General features: G+C 41.3%; 1 protein-coding gene across 4 annotated transcripts in view; it reads left to right on the forward strand.

Moving 5' to 3' along the window:
* The window catches only part of LOC118314021, a 32,141-nt gene that overhangs the window by 421 nt on the left and 13,729 nt on the right, over positions 1-17,991 (forward strand). For 3 of the 4 annotated variants that reach the window (XM_047329172.1, XM_035640095.2, XM_047329173.1), the window contains exons 2-8: positions 5,167-5,268; positions 6,584-6,786; positions 7,165-7,331; positions 9,451-9,573; positions 10,097-10,185; positions 17,110-17,259; positions 17,600-17,925. In XM_047329172.1, the coding sequence (XP_047185128.1) occupies positions 5,167-5,268; positions 6,584-6,786; positions 7,165-7,331; positions 9,451-9,573; positions 10,097-10,185; positions 17,110-17,259; positions 17,600-17,925 (1,160 nt within the window). Of the gene's footprint in view, positions 1-5,166; positions 5,269-6,583; positions 6,787-7,164; positions 7,332-9,450; positions 9,574-10,096; positions 10,186-17,109; positions 17,260-17,599; positions 17,934-17,991 lie in introns of those variants that run through there. The other variant, XM_035640098.2, reaches the window with a different exon arrangement.

The raw sequence follows: 17,991 nt of genomic DNA on the forward strand, positions 1-17,991 counted from the left end.
CATGCACCTGTAGGTCGACAGCACGAGCGCACAGGGCACAGGACGGCGCGTCTGGCCCCGGTACAATGGGCGCGTTGTGTTTCCAGGAGTGAATATGAATGAGGGGCTGATTCCTAATGAGTGGGAGGCGTGACATCAACAAGTTTAGCCAGAGGCTGCCGTTCCCCCCGCTATCTGGTTGCTCTGCAGATATATCCTGACTCATGATTTGCATTTGATCCAGGGCTGAATGTCTGTTCACACATAAAAGCTGTGTGTGTGTGTGGGGGGCTCCTGCAAATAAATAGACTGAATGACTGTGCGACCACTGTGCAGCTCGTGTCTCCAGGGCACACAGACTTGCATTGATGTGTGGCTGTACTATATTCTTTTTCCATTCCTTAATACAGTCTTGGTTTATATGCATTGACCCTGCCAGTAGTGACACATTTGCACAGACCTTCACACTAGGGAGCCTTTCACGGATCGTGCACATACCCTGAGGCCATGTTGCCCCTAATACTGGTCTTTCTGCATGAGCTTGTTTAAATGTCGTATTTATCAGCCGTAGTGCATGGACACGTCATCTTTCAAAGGGTTCGAGCTGTAAAAGAGTACTTGTGAGGATTTTAGTGTGATATTGGCACTGATGCCCGTGAGGCATCTTTGCGTTTATATTTTTGCCGTCTCATTGTGTTTTTCATTTCATTCCTCTGTTGATTATAGAACGGGCCCAGGCACCTGTCAGCAGCAGACGTCGATCAGTAAATGTCCCCTGTCTCCTTCAGACGGCCACCGAAGGGCTCACTGATTGTAATGATGTTGTTGTTTTTTGTCATAGAGTAAACTTTGTGCTGAATTTCATGCATGACAATGGGATCGGGATAAGATGAACGTACACACAGCCAGACAGTGCAAATATTTCTGCATGCTGCAGAACATACACACATCCACACACGTACTATACTGTATATCCAAACAAACAGCTGCATTTACTGATGTTTATGCAATCATCAGCAAACTCTACAGGCAACAGTGTCTCATTTTTCAAAGGTAGAAGGGAAAATCTACCCCCCAGTGAGCCATCATACCCACTCAACGTCAGTTTAGTAACAGTTCTGGAGCTTTTGATTATACCACGTGTCTTTCTTTAGCAGATGGAGTTTGCCCAGTTGTCATAGAAGTGTGGGTTAACACAGACAAAACAATATAACTTTATAAGTTATTCAAAGTCATAATCTACATTAAGAGACCACTTCAAAATCCATTCAGTAACTACTCTGGGGCTTTTAACCATATCACATGATCTACAGATAAAAACTGTATGTGCGTTCTTCTATCTATTTCATAACATTAGTTACACTCAGGTTGAGGTGCAGTGCATATATTACCTGACCTGTGACTGAACATGTCAAAGTCCAAACTGTGCACTTCCTTGTCAACTCAATGATAACACACAGGTGATGGCTTGTATGCAAAAGCTGATTTTAGTGGTTTTGAACTGTTTTTTTAGTTAGAGGGATACTGGAGAAAATGTGTTGATATATACTGTATCACCCAGGATGCATGTGTAAACTGGTTTCTGTCCGCACAGTGCAACTGTTTCAATGAAACTTTAAAGAGGATAAGAGCTTTTTTATCTTGGATGTACTTCACATAAACACAGTTCAAGCCAAGGAGAAGAAAGATCCAAGAGGCACATCCACCGATCAGAGCGCAGCAGGGTAGCTGAGTGATAAGGAGGACAACTGATGAGTGTCTCCCTGCTCTGTGGATGGCTACCGTCCAGAACACCCATACTCTTAATTGGCCTGGCTCTTAGTGCTTACCGAACCTGTCTGTCTCTCTCTCGCATTTTTTGTCTGTGCAGCTCCTCGATCCGCAACTGTCCCATCATTTTGGCATAGAGCTGAACAAGTGTGCTGAGTGGACTTTTCAGCATCTGTCCTTCTGAGTCTACTCCCACACACACACATACGTATAAAATGGGTTTTAGGGCTACTTTGCTTTTGGCTCTGTGCTTTGTCCCAAAATTTAATCATTACAGGCCACTTTCAAACTTTATGTGTGTCCAGAATGTGCTAACACCCATTACTTTTCATCCCTGTAAATGTTTTCAACATCACAAAATTATTGAGACATAAAACAAACCACTCGATGAAAAAGGGTCCACGTTGGCTTCACTTTCAAGGTTTTCCTAGGCCGTCTAATTCTAAAAGGAAGGTTGGCTTGAAAAGTGCAATAACTTAAAATCCCTTTATTAGCATGACGAAACCGATTTTTTTTTGAAGCCAGCTTGTTTGGATCGGCGTGCTCTTCAACAGGATACTCAAGCAGTCCTTCAGAAGGCCAAGAATTTTTGCGTAGTTTAAAAGCAAGACCATGTTTTTGTGCTATACACATTGCATTTGTTTCTTTAAAATATTACATATATATGGCTCAGCAGCAGAAATGACTCGGCATTTAGAGAACCTGTCTGTTATTGTCAGCTCAGCTCTTTGTGGAGTTTGCAGCTTGTGTAGTATTAGTAAAGTTGTCCGTGGGACTGGTGAGGGGTTTTCTTCACTTCCACTCAAGTATCTTGAGGCTCCGACGGTTCCACTAGTGGCAAAGACCACAAATGTAAATGTTTAATGTTTGAGAATATATTTAAAGCATATGCTCTATTGCCCAGAGTTTTTTTGTGCGCATTTTACTGTAATCTTGCAAATCTCCTAATCTCAGATTGATAATTCACAGAAAATGTAAATTTAGGGGGAGATGGGTGAGACAGTGAGATAGAGCTCCGAGAGAGAGAGCACTCAGATTGAAGGATATCAGTTGACACACACACACACACACACACACACACACACCTCCCTCTGCAGGAGAGTCGGCACTGAGTGGCCTTTTCTCCGGCTAATGCATCACTTCCTTCTCTCTGGCTAGTATTGATTTATTCTCCCTCCTATGGAACCATCTACAGACCTCCTTCTCTCTGCTACACACCTTCTCTCATATCGGTTCTTCCCCTTCCACTTCTTCACCTCACCTCTCCAGTTTCTCTCATCTAATGGTCCTATCACATTTTTGCACCTGTCTAGCCTCCCGTGTCTCCTGCTCCCCTCTCGCCACCTTTTCTGTTTCCAACTTATCAATCTGCTGCCCATACCTTCTATATTTCAGATCCCTCATTCAGAAGCCTATATTCTTACACCTTGGCCTCCTTCCTCCAATCTCTTCACAATTTTGACTCTCTCATCCTCACTGTAGTCTTGCTCATCCCCTCCCTCTCTGTAATTTGGTCTCACATCTTCTTCGCTCATTTTCCTTTATGTATCTGACCCGTTGGCGAAGTTGTATGAGCCGAAACAAGACACACCTTAAGTTATTTGATATGTCAACAATTTTGGTGAGCATTAGCCAACTTTCTGGGGTGATGTTTAGGAAAGCAGGATTACCCGGTTGAATAAAAGTGGAAAAAGTCACACAGGTTGTCTATCACATTCACTCACTGCTGCTGACCATTTTTTCTGAAGCACTTTTATCTTGACTTTGAAGGCAGCCACTGACTTCCATTACTTCCAGTTGAATACTTATTCATTATTATATATTGTGTTTTTTTGTGTCAGTGCGTCCGCCGGGCTGCAGATTATCCACAAGAGAATGCTGAAAACCCGTTGTACACATACTAATGTGCTTTACTTGTAGGACAGTGACGTTATAGTTGTGGACACGATATGCGGACAAGTTTAGGCTTCCCGAGTTTTACCTTTGCCACCTGTAGGCAACAAGTTGTGTTTTCAAATTTTGTAACCGTTTAAATTTCAGATTTCATCTTCAAAAAACATTGCTTGAATATGTAGAAGAGCTGACTGTTGTGTAGGTTTCAGAGGTTGGCAGCTCTTTGATGCGGATCTATTTTTTTCCACAATAATTTGCTTTCATTTAAATAAGTGACTCGAAGATCAATCAATCACTCAATAATTAGTTATTTTTGCTATGACCATAACAACCAGTGTATCTTGTGGTAACTAAGGTTGGAAAATGCTTTGCGAATATACAACTTTGGGCAACCTGCAAGAATCTAACCAACAAACTGGAGGCTGCCTACTGGTCTTTGTCTCTGTGATCTTGCTTCTCCCCCTCCGCTGATCCGCCACCATCAGAGCATCCTCCAAGTCCAATAACACGAGCTACAGATATACATGATTCTTATTGTCTCCACATTTTTCTTCTTGATTAATGCTGCCGGCTGCAGGGCAGGCTTGTACTGTAGTGGTGAGTCAGCGTATCTGTTTGAGATGAAACAGATTGACACAGAACACACGCAGAGCAGGCTGAGGATGAATGTTGGTGATTTTGTTCCAAATTGCCACCAGTTATTGTTCCTTTTACGTTTAGTCAGTGTAATTACTGAGGGTGTGCTGTATGTCTATTTATGAAACTTTTCATAATTTTCTGTTTCCATTTCTAAAATGTTTTATTAGGTTTTTGCTTTTTACATTTTCACAAAGACAGACGCTGACCTGTGTATATGTACCCACACAAAATGTGGTGTAAATACCTGTATTTAAATATCAATGCTGGAATCAGGCAATGAAAGCCAGGAATGGTTCCATAAACTGTCTGAGATAATGAAATCTAACACCACCAGTCCCAGTCAACGAATAAAGGAAGAAACGTAATTTTCTGCCTGTTTCACCCAGAGATGAATGCTTAATCTCTTTAATGGAGCTGTCATTAATGTCCACTTAACATAAATGAGGAGAGTTTGCCTGCACTGTTTAGTAGAATTAATGGAACTCATCACTTCCTTGATAGAGCATGTTACTCTACATTAACCGTGAAAAAGTTTCTTTGGCTGATTTAGACAGTGGTTATACAGCTACGACTGATTGTGCCTCTCGTGTTGTTCTGTATTAGTTCAACATAGCAGCACAGAGATTTCATTATTAAACATAGTGTTTGTTTCAAAATGCTGCAGTCGTCTACCACAGGCATACTGGCTCGATGATACACCAATATCAGATATCAGATCAAACAATAATGTACAACTGTGCCATCTGCTTCCCTTGACGGATGTTGGAAAACAAAGAAATCAAGTGTCACTGAATCACGTCTTGCCAAGAACATTTTGAAAATAAAAAGGCCGCTACGCCACCGACACACTAACCTTGTTCCGTATGTTTGTCAATGTGCTTCTAGGCAGATGCATCTGAGGATCCCATCCATGCTGTTCTAGGTGGACCAAAGCCAGATGTCGACACTGTGGCTGCAACACTGTCCTTAGCCCTACACCTCAGCCAGGTAACATGAATTCTGCCTGGTTTTTTTACAGGGTTGAAACTTAAGTATTTAAAAAAGTATAAGGCAGTGTCAGGCACTGTCAGAATAATCTGCAAGGCAGCACTTGGAGGTTACACACTAATTCTATATAGTATATACTATGGTCATGTATGTACTATGAGAGTGAGCAAAATATGGTTGCTAAAATATGATAGTTATTTCTTTGTTATTCTATTTTATTTTTCTGGAGCTGTTTCATCACCATACACAAGCTTTTCCAGCTGGGAGAGGCTTTTTTAATGTCTTCTTTGAATTGCATAGTGGGAGAAAAGTATCCATTGATGGCACATTGAAAAATGTACCATGTTTTGTCGGTTTGATTATATAGCCTGCTTTTATGGCTATCATACTGGCAAACAAATCCCTACTCACACATTGTTGTTTGACAGTGATAAACACTGCACAAATCATGTCTTGTTTCAGAGTACTGCACTATTTCCGAAACTTGGAAACTGGAAACATTGTTATGGCTTTATCTGGTTTTGTTTGTTTTTCCAGGAACTACTTTTATCCAAATGCACAAAAAGCATTTACTGTAAGCCACCTTGGCAAAATATATCATAGGCTAAACAGTGAAGTGGCACAACGGCAGAAAGTGTCCCTGTTTCGCTAATGCATCAATTCACCATAGAAGGTTAAACATGGTCCGCTATAGCTGCTTTCAAACGTGCACTGAAGTTAGGGCATTTTCCTAAACTCTTCAGGAGGGGCTGTATGTGCAAATGAGTGAGTCCACAGGAGGAAAATCTTCAGAAGATCCAGTGAGCGAGTGGGCGCTGTACCCAGGTGCCACCCCTCGCCTGAATGTTCCAGAAATGTTCCTGCTGTTGTGAACGCATTTAACCTCATCACGATGTCCTGCTGCCTCCTGCATTATGTGAACGTCAAACTCTGGAAAATGTCGGGAACCCAATTTCCCGGACATTTATCAGAGTTAATTTCTGAAATATAGCTCATGAGTTCAAGACTCATTTGCTCCTCTGAGATGCTTCACCTCATCTTTCTTTCACTGGTATGAAGTCGAGTCAAGTTTATTTATAAACCACATTTAAAGCAACCAGAGTTGACCAAAGAGCTGTACAATGAAGTGAAATACTGTAGAATAATATAATATGTTCAAAGAGATGACTGTTTAAATACATATATTTCCCTAAAGTGGTCTATTACAAAGATATAATTATCAGGACATTGTTTTTATTATTATAACTTAATTTGTTTATTTCGTAACCTTCAAATGCATCTGGTTTCATGCACTATGTGTTTCTATGTAATCCAGAAGGATGCATCAGGTGGACTGTGTCTGCCAGTGTTGTGCGGCCGGCAATGTAATGCTGTATTGCCCGAGGAGACGGTGCGGTATCTGAAGAGGCTGAACATTAGTGAGAGTTTGCTGCTGTGGAGAGAAGATGTAGACCTCATGACGCTTCATCACACTGGAAAACTCTCACTCACTCTGCTGAGAGATGGACTTCTGGATAGGTAAACACACTCACACATGCAATTCATGCCAAAGCACTCACACCAGGTCAGTTTGTTGATAACTTGAGCATATCTTCACACTTCTATAAAGATGAGACACCAGGGAAATTAATAAAAATCTTTCCTGGAAGTGGATTCACACACACACACACACACACACACACACACACACACACACACACAAACACTCACACATGCAGATCTCAAAAAACATATCCAGATGCCGTGGATTCTGTCTGAGAAATGTTTTCAGGCCTGCATGTGTTCATCCCTCATGACCCGAAGGGGATTTGAATTAATGCAAATTTCTCACAATCATCGCTTTCTCCCCTGCAGCCATTCATAACACCTCCACCCCCTGTCTTCTCACCCTCCTAGCTCTGAGTATCACGCTTTGGAGTCCAGCATACTGCGAGTGGTCCATCACGACGGGCAGCAGGACACAGGGGATGATGCAGCGTTGTCCGCGGTGACGACAGTCGCCAGGGAGATTCGTCAAGAGGCAGCGGAGCACATCAGAGCAACGTTGGGGAAGTCTCTTGGAGGTGAGGGAGGAGCAGGCGCCCCCCCCCTCTGGGGGGTAATGGGGCGATGAAGGAGGACACACAAATCCTCTGACATGACTCGCTTAACACTCACCAGGAGAGATGGAGACAGAGAGACATGAGGGGCAGTGGATGTTAAAAACACACAATGTGAATCTTTTTTTTTCCTGAAATTTCAATTAGTCTGTTGAATTTTTTTTTCTCTTTTCTCAGGTGAAGTAGTTTTATTTTCCTTCTAAAATAAGAAAAATATAAGAATTCGAAGATAATTCAGTAATTGTTTGAAAGGGATGCTAACAAATAACATATCAAACTTGACTCTGTGTCTATAGCTGTGCTGTGTGTATGAGAGGCAAAACTCTCTTTTCTCACTACACTACAGAATGTGTTTGTGTGTGTGTGTGTGTGTGTGTGTGTGTGTGTGTGTGTGTGTGTGTGTGTGTGTGTGTGTGTGTGTGTGTGTGTGTGTGTGTGTGTGTGTGTGTGTGTGTGTGTGTGTGTGTGTGTGTGTGTGTGTGTGTGTGTGTGTGTGTGTGTGTGTGTGTGTACAGGCTTGGGTGAAATTATTTTATGTGTTTTAACAAACATTTTATACCAGATGGTTTACTTCATTAGGTTGCCTTTCAAATACCATGCGTGTGTGTGTGCAGTTAAGTCAGTAAAACAGCCTGCCAAAATTGGTACTGCAGCATTCGATGTTAAGTAGCTGTGTGATTGTTGGGTAAGAGACATGAATGATCTCTGCTCAATAGCGCGGCTGAAAGACAGACAGAGAATAGTAAGTCGAAGTGCCGAAAAAAGAGCAGAGTCAAGTGCAGAGACGTATAAGGAAAGATTGTTGGAGCAGGAGAATGATGTACTGTTTAGTCCAGTTCTCCAACTTCTTTGTGAGGATTGTTTGGACAGTGCATTTTCAGGTTCATTGACTCATGAAGCGGTCAGTTGCTGGACTCTAATTCCTGCTAGTTCCTGCTCATCAGGCTCTGTCCAGGCGACACTATTACCAAGTATCTAGCTTTGCTGATTATTCAGGGACTGGGAGGTTACACACCATTCAACTACCAAATCAAATGCTCCTCCACAATGTAAAACGAGATAGTGACTAAGTAGTATTGTAAAATACATTTTCTAAATGATTTTAGTTTTTCTTGAGAAGTTATAATAAACTAAATGTATATAGGACCTTTCAGAAGACAGTTACAAGGTGCTTTAAAGTGGAAAATAAAGACTCGAAGAGGAAACGATCAAAAGAAGTTTAGGCTCTATGTATCTTTTGTCTGGTTGTAAAACCAACTAAATAGGGGTTACAAAGAGTTACAGTAGAAAACAATGTTAATAGTTATATTAACAATAATGGAAAATATACTACAGATTCTGTGAAACCCCCCCCCCCTCCTTCTCTTTAATTTAGTCTTGTTTTGTTTGTCTTGTTTGTACTGTGGAAAATAAATCTATAGATTTAAGATTGTAAACATTAGGGCATAAATGTTAAATATAAGAGTAAAAACTAAAAAAAAAACATTCTTCAATGATTAAAATAGTAAGTAAGATCAGAACATTTATAAAAATGTGTTTCTAAGAGAGATTTAGAAGCGGGTGAAGAGCTCACCAGAGGGATCTATTTTGTGAGATTGTTCCAAAGGGTGGGGGTCCTAACAGAAAAGGCCCGGTCACCCTTGGTCCTCAGTCGGGACTGAGTAGGGGACCAATATGAAATATTTGATGGCGCATGGAAAGCACAAAGTTCTAAACATTTAAACTTTCAAAGTAGCTCAAAAAATATCTCAAATGTTAGTGTTGTCTGTCATTGACAGTGAATGGATTACATAATTCTGCCTTTGTGATGATGCTGTGTACAAACTGTAAGTCCAGCCTTTACATAACTTCCGCTAATGCGCAGGAGGCACAACGTTCGACAAGAGATGGCAGTGTCAATCTATATCATTATTTGTCAAGTGGCTCTTCTTGGAAATAGACCAAACTACTTTCACCACAAGGTCGGGGCAGTAATTTCTAGAGGGCAGACATTCGTCAACAACCCTGTCAAGATTGTCATCTTGTGATGATTCATTTTTGAACCTACATTAAACTTGTAAAGTTTGTGTTCATGTGTCTACAGAGGCCTTGCGACTGCAAAATGAAGCTTTTTGGATCAAACATGGCCGTCAGTCAACGCAACTGGAGGATCTCAGAAGATCCTTGGAGCAGCTGAGTGACGCCACTGCTGACGCCGAGCTACAAGGTGCGTTTCGGAATGCGTGGAGCGGTTGGGCCAGTTGAGCATAGTAGAGTTCATATGTAGCACAGAGAGAGTTGTGATCATCTTTGATACAGAACTGATGGATTCCTTCATGCAAGTTAGTAATGAAGATAGTAAATTTGCAGTTCTTCATCCACCTCATCATACTCTCATCTCATTCAGGATGCATAAAGTTATGGTATATAATAACACAACAGCACGGGAGAAGCATCAAATATAACAGACTTTAGTAAAAATAGAAATTTTGAGTTAGCAAAGAGATAGCAAGAAAATGTTACTGGCACAAAATGTTACACTTCTATTACTTCAGCATAGATCTGTCGAGTGACGTTTTGCTCAGTGGCACATTATCAATGTATTGCAACAGCCTCTCTACTAGCTCTCACTTCTGGAGAGGACATTCATGCTTGTGTCTTTTTCTGTCTGTCGTGAAATTGTTTTGTACCCCTTTAGTGTGTGTTTTTATATAACTGTTAGTCTGCTTGTGTGTGCTGACTGGATGTAGACATGGAGCAGCTGCTTACGGCGGAGTTGAAGGAGTTTTCTGATGGCGAGATGACCATAGCACTGTCTTCAGTGACCACAGTTAAGGAGGTAAGGGCTTAAAAGTACTGATTCCATTTATTTTCAGTTCAGTAAATAAAAACATAATTATAACTCCATTTATAATGGATGTATATAAATCCTACACTTGAGATTTAAAGATAAGTGCACTGACATAGAAATAATGGCTAATTAATACACTTAGAAGCTCAATTAATGGTCTCATTAGCCAGACTGTTTCTTATGATATATCATGATGATTATATTGGAGTATAATCCAGTGCACTTCCTTTTGTCAGTTGTTTTGAACGAGGCTCATTAAACTTGCCTGGTCTTTTAAAAGAGAGATGTAAGGGGAAAAAAAACTTTAACATTTTGCCACCAAAACGATAAAATAATGTTGTTGTTTTTATCAAAGTTACTTTTGATAGCTTCCATGTTCTGGAAACATTACATCTGCGCTGTGTGATTTTGGAGAAGTGTTTCTTATGCAAGTATAGGAGCCCGTCTGAAGCTGTGATGTTCTGCATTTGGATGAGATGCAGGCGGAGGCCTGAGAGCCTCACGCTCACAACCTGGTGTCAGCTTCCTCCCCACTGATATCCTAAAATCCAACACACACATACACAAATGCTCACTCACATTTGTGAAGTGTTTGTGTTAACTTCACTACCTTCTTTATCTCTGACCTCCTATCTATCTCTCTCACGCACACAAACACACAAACACACACACACACGCACACACACACACACACACACACACACGCACACACACACACACAGACATACACACACACAGTGCTTTAAGCCTTTAAGCCCACCCCTTGCTTTTTTCCCCTGCTGAAACTCCTAATGTGACCCCCTCACACACACACACACACACACACACACACACACACACACACACAACCCCCCTTAACAAAATCATTCATTATTTCTTTTATATCTCCTTCACACTTCCAAAGCCCATTTTTCTCAGCGGCTGCCTAGTGTGCAGTATTAGGCTATGTGTAGAATAAATGATGTCTGTAGCCGTAGGGGTATGGCTCAGCCTCCCCCAGAAAACTACCTAACGTCCAAGGAACATTAAACACCCAGATCCTCGTTTAGCGAATAAATAACCATTCATTTGAATGGCTTTGTCTGTGTGCGCGCACCGGACTTTCTGTGCATATTTTACCAGCGCTGAGCTTACATGCTGCGTGTCGAGAGAGGCAGTGCGAGAGAGAGAAGGAGAGAGAGGGCCCATTAGAGACTTAATATAGAATAAATGGCCAGGGGCCTGTGTGTCGCCAGCGGACCCTCCAACTCCACAGCGTCATGGTGGGTTACTAATGACCTGAGATCGGGCTCCAAAATGAACTCCTTGTATGCATGTCATTTGCAGTGTGTATATATTTATATATTATTTTTTAATTGTGTTTGAAAAGAGAGTAAAACGGTATCGGAGTATCATTCATTGAGGGGGCTTAGGGAAGTTCTGCCTTAAATGATTCTTTTCCAGAAAACTAAATAAATTAGATTCAATTAGCCTTTAATGGTTTATGTGTAATGTGTTTGTCAAGTGTGTGTGTGTGTGTGTGTGTGTGTGTGTTTTATAGCAGTTAAAGAGGACAGAGTTAGATTTTGGGGTAAAACAATTCTGGCTGCGACTGTCTAGTTAGCAGAAGAAAAAGCTTCAGCGTGTGCGCGGTGTAATGATATGGACATATCGTATAGACTGACTAATGCCTTTTTGTGTATTGTATAAACATACATTATTCAGTCTGTGTGCTCCCCTATTATGAAAGAGAGAAGTGAAAATGAGTGGCGTTTCATTCTTTCTCCGTTCCTCCGACAGAAGTGACACAAAACTCTACTCAAGAAGGATCAAGAAAAAAGTTTCCTATGATGTTGGGCAACAATTATATATTTGTGTATATATATATACATATATATATACACACACACACACACACACACACACACACACACATACACTCTTCACGCCACCGAAGCAAATAGTGGTCAGCTGCCTCGCTCAAGGGTCCACAGTCATAATACAGCATCACCTGTGGATGTGACAAAATATAACAGAAGTTGGGTTTTGGGCTTCTTTTTTTTTTCTTGCTCATATAGAAAGGTTAGATATTGGTATATCAAGGTTTCGTGTAACACTAACATGTGGCTCAAACTGAGATGTGCACTAAATGTCAGTGGGTGTGTGTTTGTATATCAGAGGTTTTCATGGCTCAGTAATTAGCGCTGGCAGATGAAGCTTTGGTCGGATGAAGAGTTGTCATGCTGTGGGGTTGATGAACCGTGGGAAGGACAGGAGCCTGCAGACAGACACACACTCACACACACACACACAGCTATTACAATACATCATGTTTTTTTGTTTTCTGTTTTCCTCAGTTATTTCTGCTAATCATACACTAGTAAGGGGAACGGTGGGAAAGTAGCTTAAGTTTGCAAAAATTAATCATCTTTTGCATGCAAGTGTGTGTGTGTGTGTGTGTGTGTGTGTGTGTGTGTGTGTCCGTGTCCACCTCTACATCTGAGGTTTGCTTTAGGTTTCACGTTGGCGACGTTGATTGTCTCTAATGCGTTGTTTGTTCACAGTCCTCCAGCCCTTCTGTTTGTTTATGCGGGGCCAGTTTTGCCGTACACCACTTGCACAAATAATTATGGTCGCTAATGAAGGGGCCCGCAGCCACAGCACTCGCTAAATGCCTTGCTGATGAGAGGCACTACAAGACAGCAGGTGCAGGGTGGGCCTCCCAGGGACTAAGATTGAAGACCAGGGAGCCAGGGTGTTCCGCCCCTCCATCCCACTATCTTTCTGTTCCTCTCTGACTTCTTGGTTCCTTCTTGCGCCGCAGTGATTCTTTTGTTGAAAGTATTTGTCCTGTAACCACATCAAACTGAGAGATGATTCAAATATTCCCCGTTATAAATCTGCATACATAAACACATGCTGATGATGTGTCATTACTCTGTTCAGTGTTGTTTTTGTTATTTGCTCTTTCCAAGGCTAAGACCTTTTAGCAGGGCACAATAAATGCATATCTGTTTGACATATTTAGTAATAAATTTGTTTGGCTGAAACACATTATCGAAATTCGTTATATATACACAAATGTGGCGTTTGAACAAGTTTGGAAAAACACTTGAAAAGAAAATGATGACAAAAAAGTCATCATGCCGTATCTTTACTAACTTGCAGTGTTGGTTCCTCCACATCATCATCTCTTCAGGAATACTCATTCTTCCCTTCCTTCATTTTCAATCTCCCCCTGTGGCTTTCTTGGGCTTGGAGGGCAAACAAACAAACAAAACAAAACATTTATAGACTCAGTGCTTGCATTTTGGCCCCCAAACCCCTGCACTTAGAGCTGAGTGAATGAAGCATGCGGAGAAGGCCCATATGAGACAGACGGACAGAAAGACATTTGAGCTTCTTTCTCTGTAAACTTTTAAACCCCCCTCCCCTTTTCCCTCTGTCTCCCTAAAACTTCATAAGCAGTATGTGTGTATGCAAATGAAAGTATAGCTGTTGGTTTGTTGGCAAACGCTTGCATGTGTGTGTGTGTGTGGTAAATGGTATATTTTGCATGTGTGCGTGCACATTGGTGTGTGTGTTTGAGCAGGGTGGTGTCAGCTCGCTCCTTGCCACCCCATTTGCTGTAGCTGTACCGCTGTGATCACAGACAGATGTATAAATCAAACCTCGCTTGATGGATTCATCAGGGTGGTGAAACGATCGCCTGAGAAGAACTCGCAACTCTCTTAGCGTTCTGTGTTCTGTCGGAAAAGGGTATGCAAAGAGCCTAAATGGATGAACGCTTGATTAATTCTTTGCCAGAGATGTTGGCGACAGCAGGAAATGTGTTTTTGCTTTGACTGTGTTTGCACGGGAATTTACGTGCGCAGGGTGTGAGTTATGAGGCCTGAGTTTTGTACCTAAGGCTATTGTGCATAATGATGGCAGGTTGGGAGAACTGCAAGCAGCCGCTAAAGACTTGCTACCTGTGGAGCAAAGACAACCAAAGAGAGAGAGAGGGAGTGTGTGTGTGTGTGTGTGTGTGTGTGTGTGTGTGTGTGTGTGTGTGTGTGTGTGTGTGTGTGTGTGTGTGTGTGTGTGTGTGTGTGTGTGTGTGTGTGGGGGGGGGGGGGGGGGGGGGGGGGGAACTGGAGCCTAGAGTGGGAGAAAGATGAAGCTGCAAAGTATTCAAAAGCAAGACAAGAAGAAGAAAAGTGTGACAGAAAGCAGAGGCGCACAGGTGATGGAGAAACAGAAAACATGAAGTCAAGGCCAAACGGAAAAAAAACTATATATGCAAAACACAAAGTTAGACTGTATCGAGAGGGTTAGGGTCAGATTCCATTGCCCTCCATGAGGTTATACTGATCATGGGATAAACTGACTCTGACCATCATACCATTAGTCACTGGTTAATATTCACCTAGTTCAGTAAGTGTAGGACTGTTGCTCTCGCACTTGTGATGAAAACTTGTTTTTCACTAGCAGATGCGACAGCAAACGTTTTGTTCTTTGACTATTTCGATCTGTATTCACTTTATGAAAAAGTTAGGACATTGCAACATTGCAAAACTTCCTTGCAATGAAAAGACACAGAAATCAAAGTCTACCAGGGTTTAACGAATATCAGTGACTAGGAAAAGCAACTTGTGTCAGTGATGGCTCTGGTGTCATATTTTTCATTTGACCATGTATTTTAAGAGATAGTGTTAGCTCATATAGTCAACATGTTATTTTGCCTTGGGTGCAAATGTTTTTTTAAATCTTGATATACTGTTATTTATCCTACTACATTTGTCTTGTAATGCACATTTAAATTTTTTCTTATAATGTTTTAAATATTTATTCTATTTTGTTTTTGTTTTGCTTTTTCTTTATGTTGAAAACTCAGAACACTTGCAAGCGATTGAATTTGGTCTCACACTGTTTTTTGAGTATTAACAAATGATTGAATGAAATAAGTAAAGTACAGATATAACAAACTTGTGCATAGTGAAACAGCGCTTCCCACGAATATGACTTCATGTGAGTACCTGCTCTTGATGACTTAATACTTTTTGTGTGACATTAATCCTGACTTTTTCTGAAGTGGCAGATGCTCTTCATTAGACATGAAAGTTAATAAAAATGTAAGTGAGGGAAACCCTTCTGACATCTGAGTCTACCAAAAGCTCATGAAATACAGGTTTTCCGTGTCCACATCCCAAGGTTGTTGGAGACTGTTGGCAATTGGATTTTTATAGCTAACATGTTTGTAATTTATACGACAAGGCAATCTGTTTATCTGGAGGTGGCAGAAAGAGGAGGGGCAGGCAATATGAGTAGTAATTTACTCAGTTAAGAGCCAAATGGCAGACAGACTGTCGCCCTGCGTGTTATCTCAGAGACTTGCACTCTGCTCATTTTCTGACTATATTTCCCTGCTTCAGTGTGTGTGTGTGTATGTGTGTGGGCATACTGTATGCACGCAGCTGGGTTGTAGCTTTCGAGTATCGGCATCATTTTAACATTTCGGTTTATATTGTACTGTAAATCATGAAGACTTTATTGCCTTACCAGAACTCATTTGTGTACATACTGGTGCATGTTTGTTCATAAACTGAGATTACAGTAGACAAATGGTGGATTTTTGTATGTATCATCATGTGTAAGGGTTACACGGGTTGTCACTTGTATGTTTGTACTTAAGTGAGTGAAAATGTGTGTTTTAACGAATCTTGGGAGGCTTCATTGCACTCATCGGGATATCAGTGTTGAGAAATGGCAGTGTCAGTGGAATGACAGTTGCGCGCGTGTGTGTGAGGATTGATGAGCCTGAGTATGACAGCAGCCATATTGTGGAGAGAGAGAGGGATGGAGGGTGGAGGGAGGAACAGGGGAGGAGTATTGTAGCCCCCTCATCCTCACAGGTTAATATTGACACAGCCTGGGCAGATACAGTGCCTGAAGCGCTCATCAATCATTTTCAGTGGACCCACACACACATGCACACACACACACACACACACACACACACACACACACACACACATACACACACACACACAGGCTCAAGCAGAGAAAAGGACCACACACTGTAACACGGAGTGCACAGAAATGGGAAATACACATTTGAAGTCAAGTAGATCATTGATTTGATTTGTTGCCAAAGAAAATAACGTTGTCACATCTTCAGAGATTCGCATCTCAAACTTCCTCCATTAGTTTTACCACAGCTTTCTATTATGTTTAAAAGTTCTACGTAAATAAGCACAGCAACGATTTTGAGAACTTCACAAAATAAACAGTTGTGCAACAGATTTAGATTAATCAAGCCAATATGTTTTCCCAAGTATCACTTTGCACACCCTATGCATAACCTTGCATTGTAAATTATGGTTGCCATAATATTGTTGTTAATCATTTCAGAGAGAAAGAAAAATCAAGTTCCCTTGACAAACAAAACAATGAATTAATGCAACTTTTCATCCATCAATCATAGTGTGTGTCACTGAATTACCATAATCTGTGCATGGTGGCTGTTTTAAGAGCAAACAGTTAATTTCCAAACAATAGATCACAAAGTGTCTCTCTACCCCTCTGTGCGTTTTGACAGCTTCGTCTCTCATTGCTTCAGATGAAGGCTTACTTGAACCACCTCAGTTTAAAAAAACAACAACAATTTCAATCATATGCACAATAAAAGGCAGGGGTCTTACAAAGTTTATCATTCAGCTGTAAACAAAATGTAAGAAAATATTCATTAATGCTTTTAAGACTAATACAATAATTGTGATAATTGCTTTTTGGAAAGTTTGTTCATTAATAAAGTAGGTTTAAAATGTTGGTAGTGTAGCGATTTGTCAAACAGCTTGCCTTGCACATTTCAGATGTTGATCTCTACTCTATTCATCTATTTTTCTTTCTTTCTATTTGTCTTTTTTTTTGCCTTTCTTTCATCTGTTCCAGCACTGGATTGTTAATGTGGACGGGCTGAACGCTTTCAGTCAGCACCATGGCCTCGATGGTCTGGTGGTTCTCTTGTCCATCAGTGATACAGTTCATCATCCTGGCCAGCAGGTGGCTGTCTACTCAAACAACACAGATATCCTAAACCAGGTACATCAGCTGTAAGGCTACCAACTCAGCCATAAGTCAATAATGACACACTTTATTCGTTAGTCTGATTGCTAGCAATCAATGAACGAAATAGTAATTTCTCTTTTCATTGCTTTGCTTTTTTCAGAATCCTTAGTTAAAATATTTTATTTGCTAAATTACCAAGGACAGCGGCAGCAACTTGACATGAGGTTTCCTGAGAGGTCTGACGTGTTAAATAGGGTAATGACCTATAGTAATGCAGCATAGGAGAGGATGGTCAGAAACCAGAACAGTTGTTATCGGCAAGTTGGCAGAAGACGAAAAATGAATAAGTAAAATGAAATGACTCTCATTGCAGATCTGCTGTGAGTTGGAAGAGTCCTCCAGCTGGTCTCTTTTTGGTCAACTTGAAGCTAGGGAGAATCTCCAGGTCTACCACATCCCTATAAACACCCCCTCCTCCATTGGTACTCTGCTGGTAGAAGAAATCCAGGGCCTCCTCAAGGACTTTGTGGACCGGCGGAGCTCTGTATTAGCCTGCCACCCCAGCAGTAGGAGCTCATCCACAGAGGGAGTAGCAGGCAGTGTGGAGTTCTCCCAGGGATCATCTGGTATCAATGACATGGATGGCTCTGACATAGAGAGGGTCGAGGGAGGCAGTGCAGATGTGGCTGCACGAGCAAGGTATTAAGGTATTTTTTTTCATCAAAACAATAAATTTGAGATTAATATTTATTCATCATTGCGGGC

The sequence above is a fragment of the Scophthalmus maximus genome, chromosome 19 (genome assembly GCF_022379125.1).
Source record: "Scophthalmus maximus strain ysfricsl-2021 chromosome 19, ASM2237912v1, whole genome shotgun sequence".
Taxonomy (NCBI): Eukaryota; Metazoa; Chordata; class Actinopteri; order Pleuronectiformes; family Scophthalmidae; genus Scophthalmus; species Scophthalmus maximus.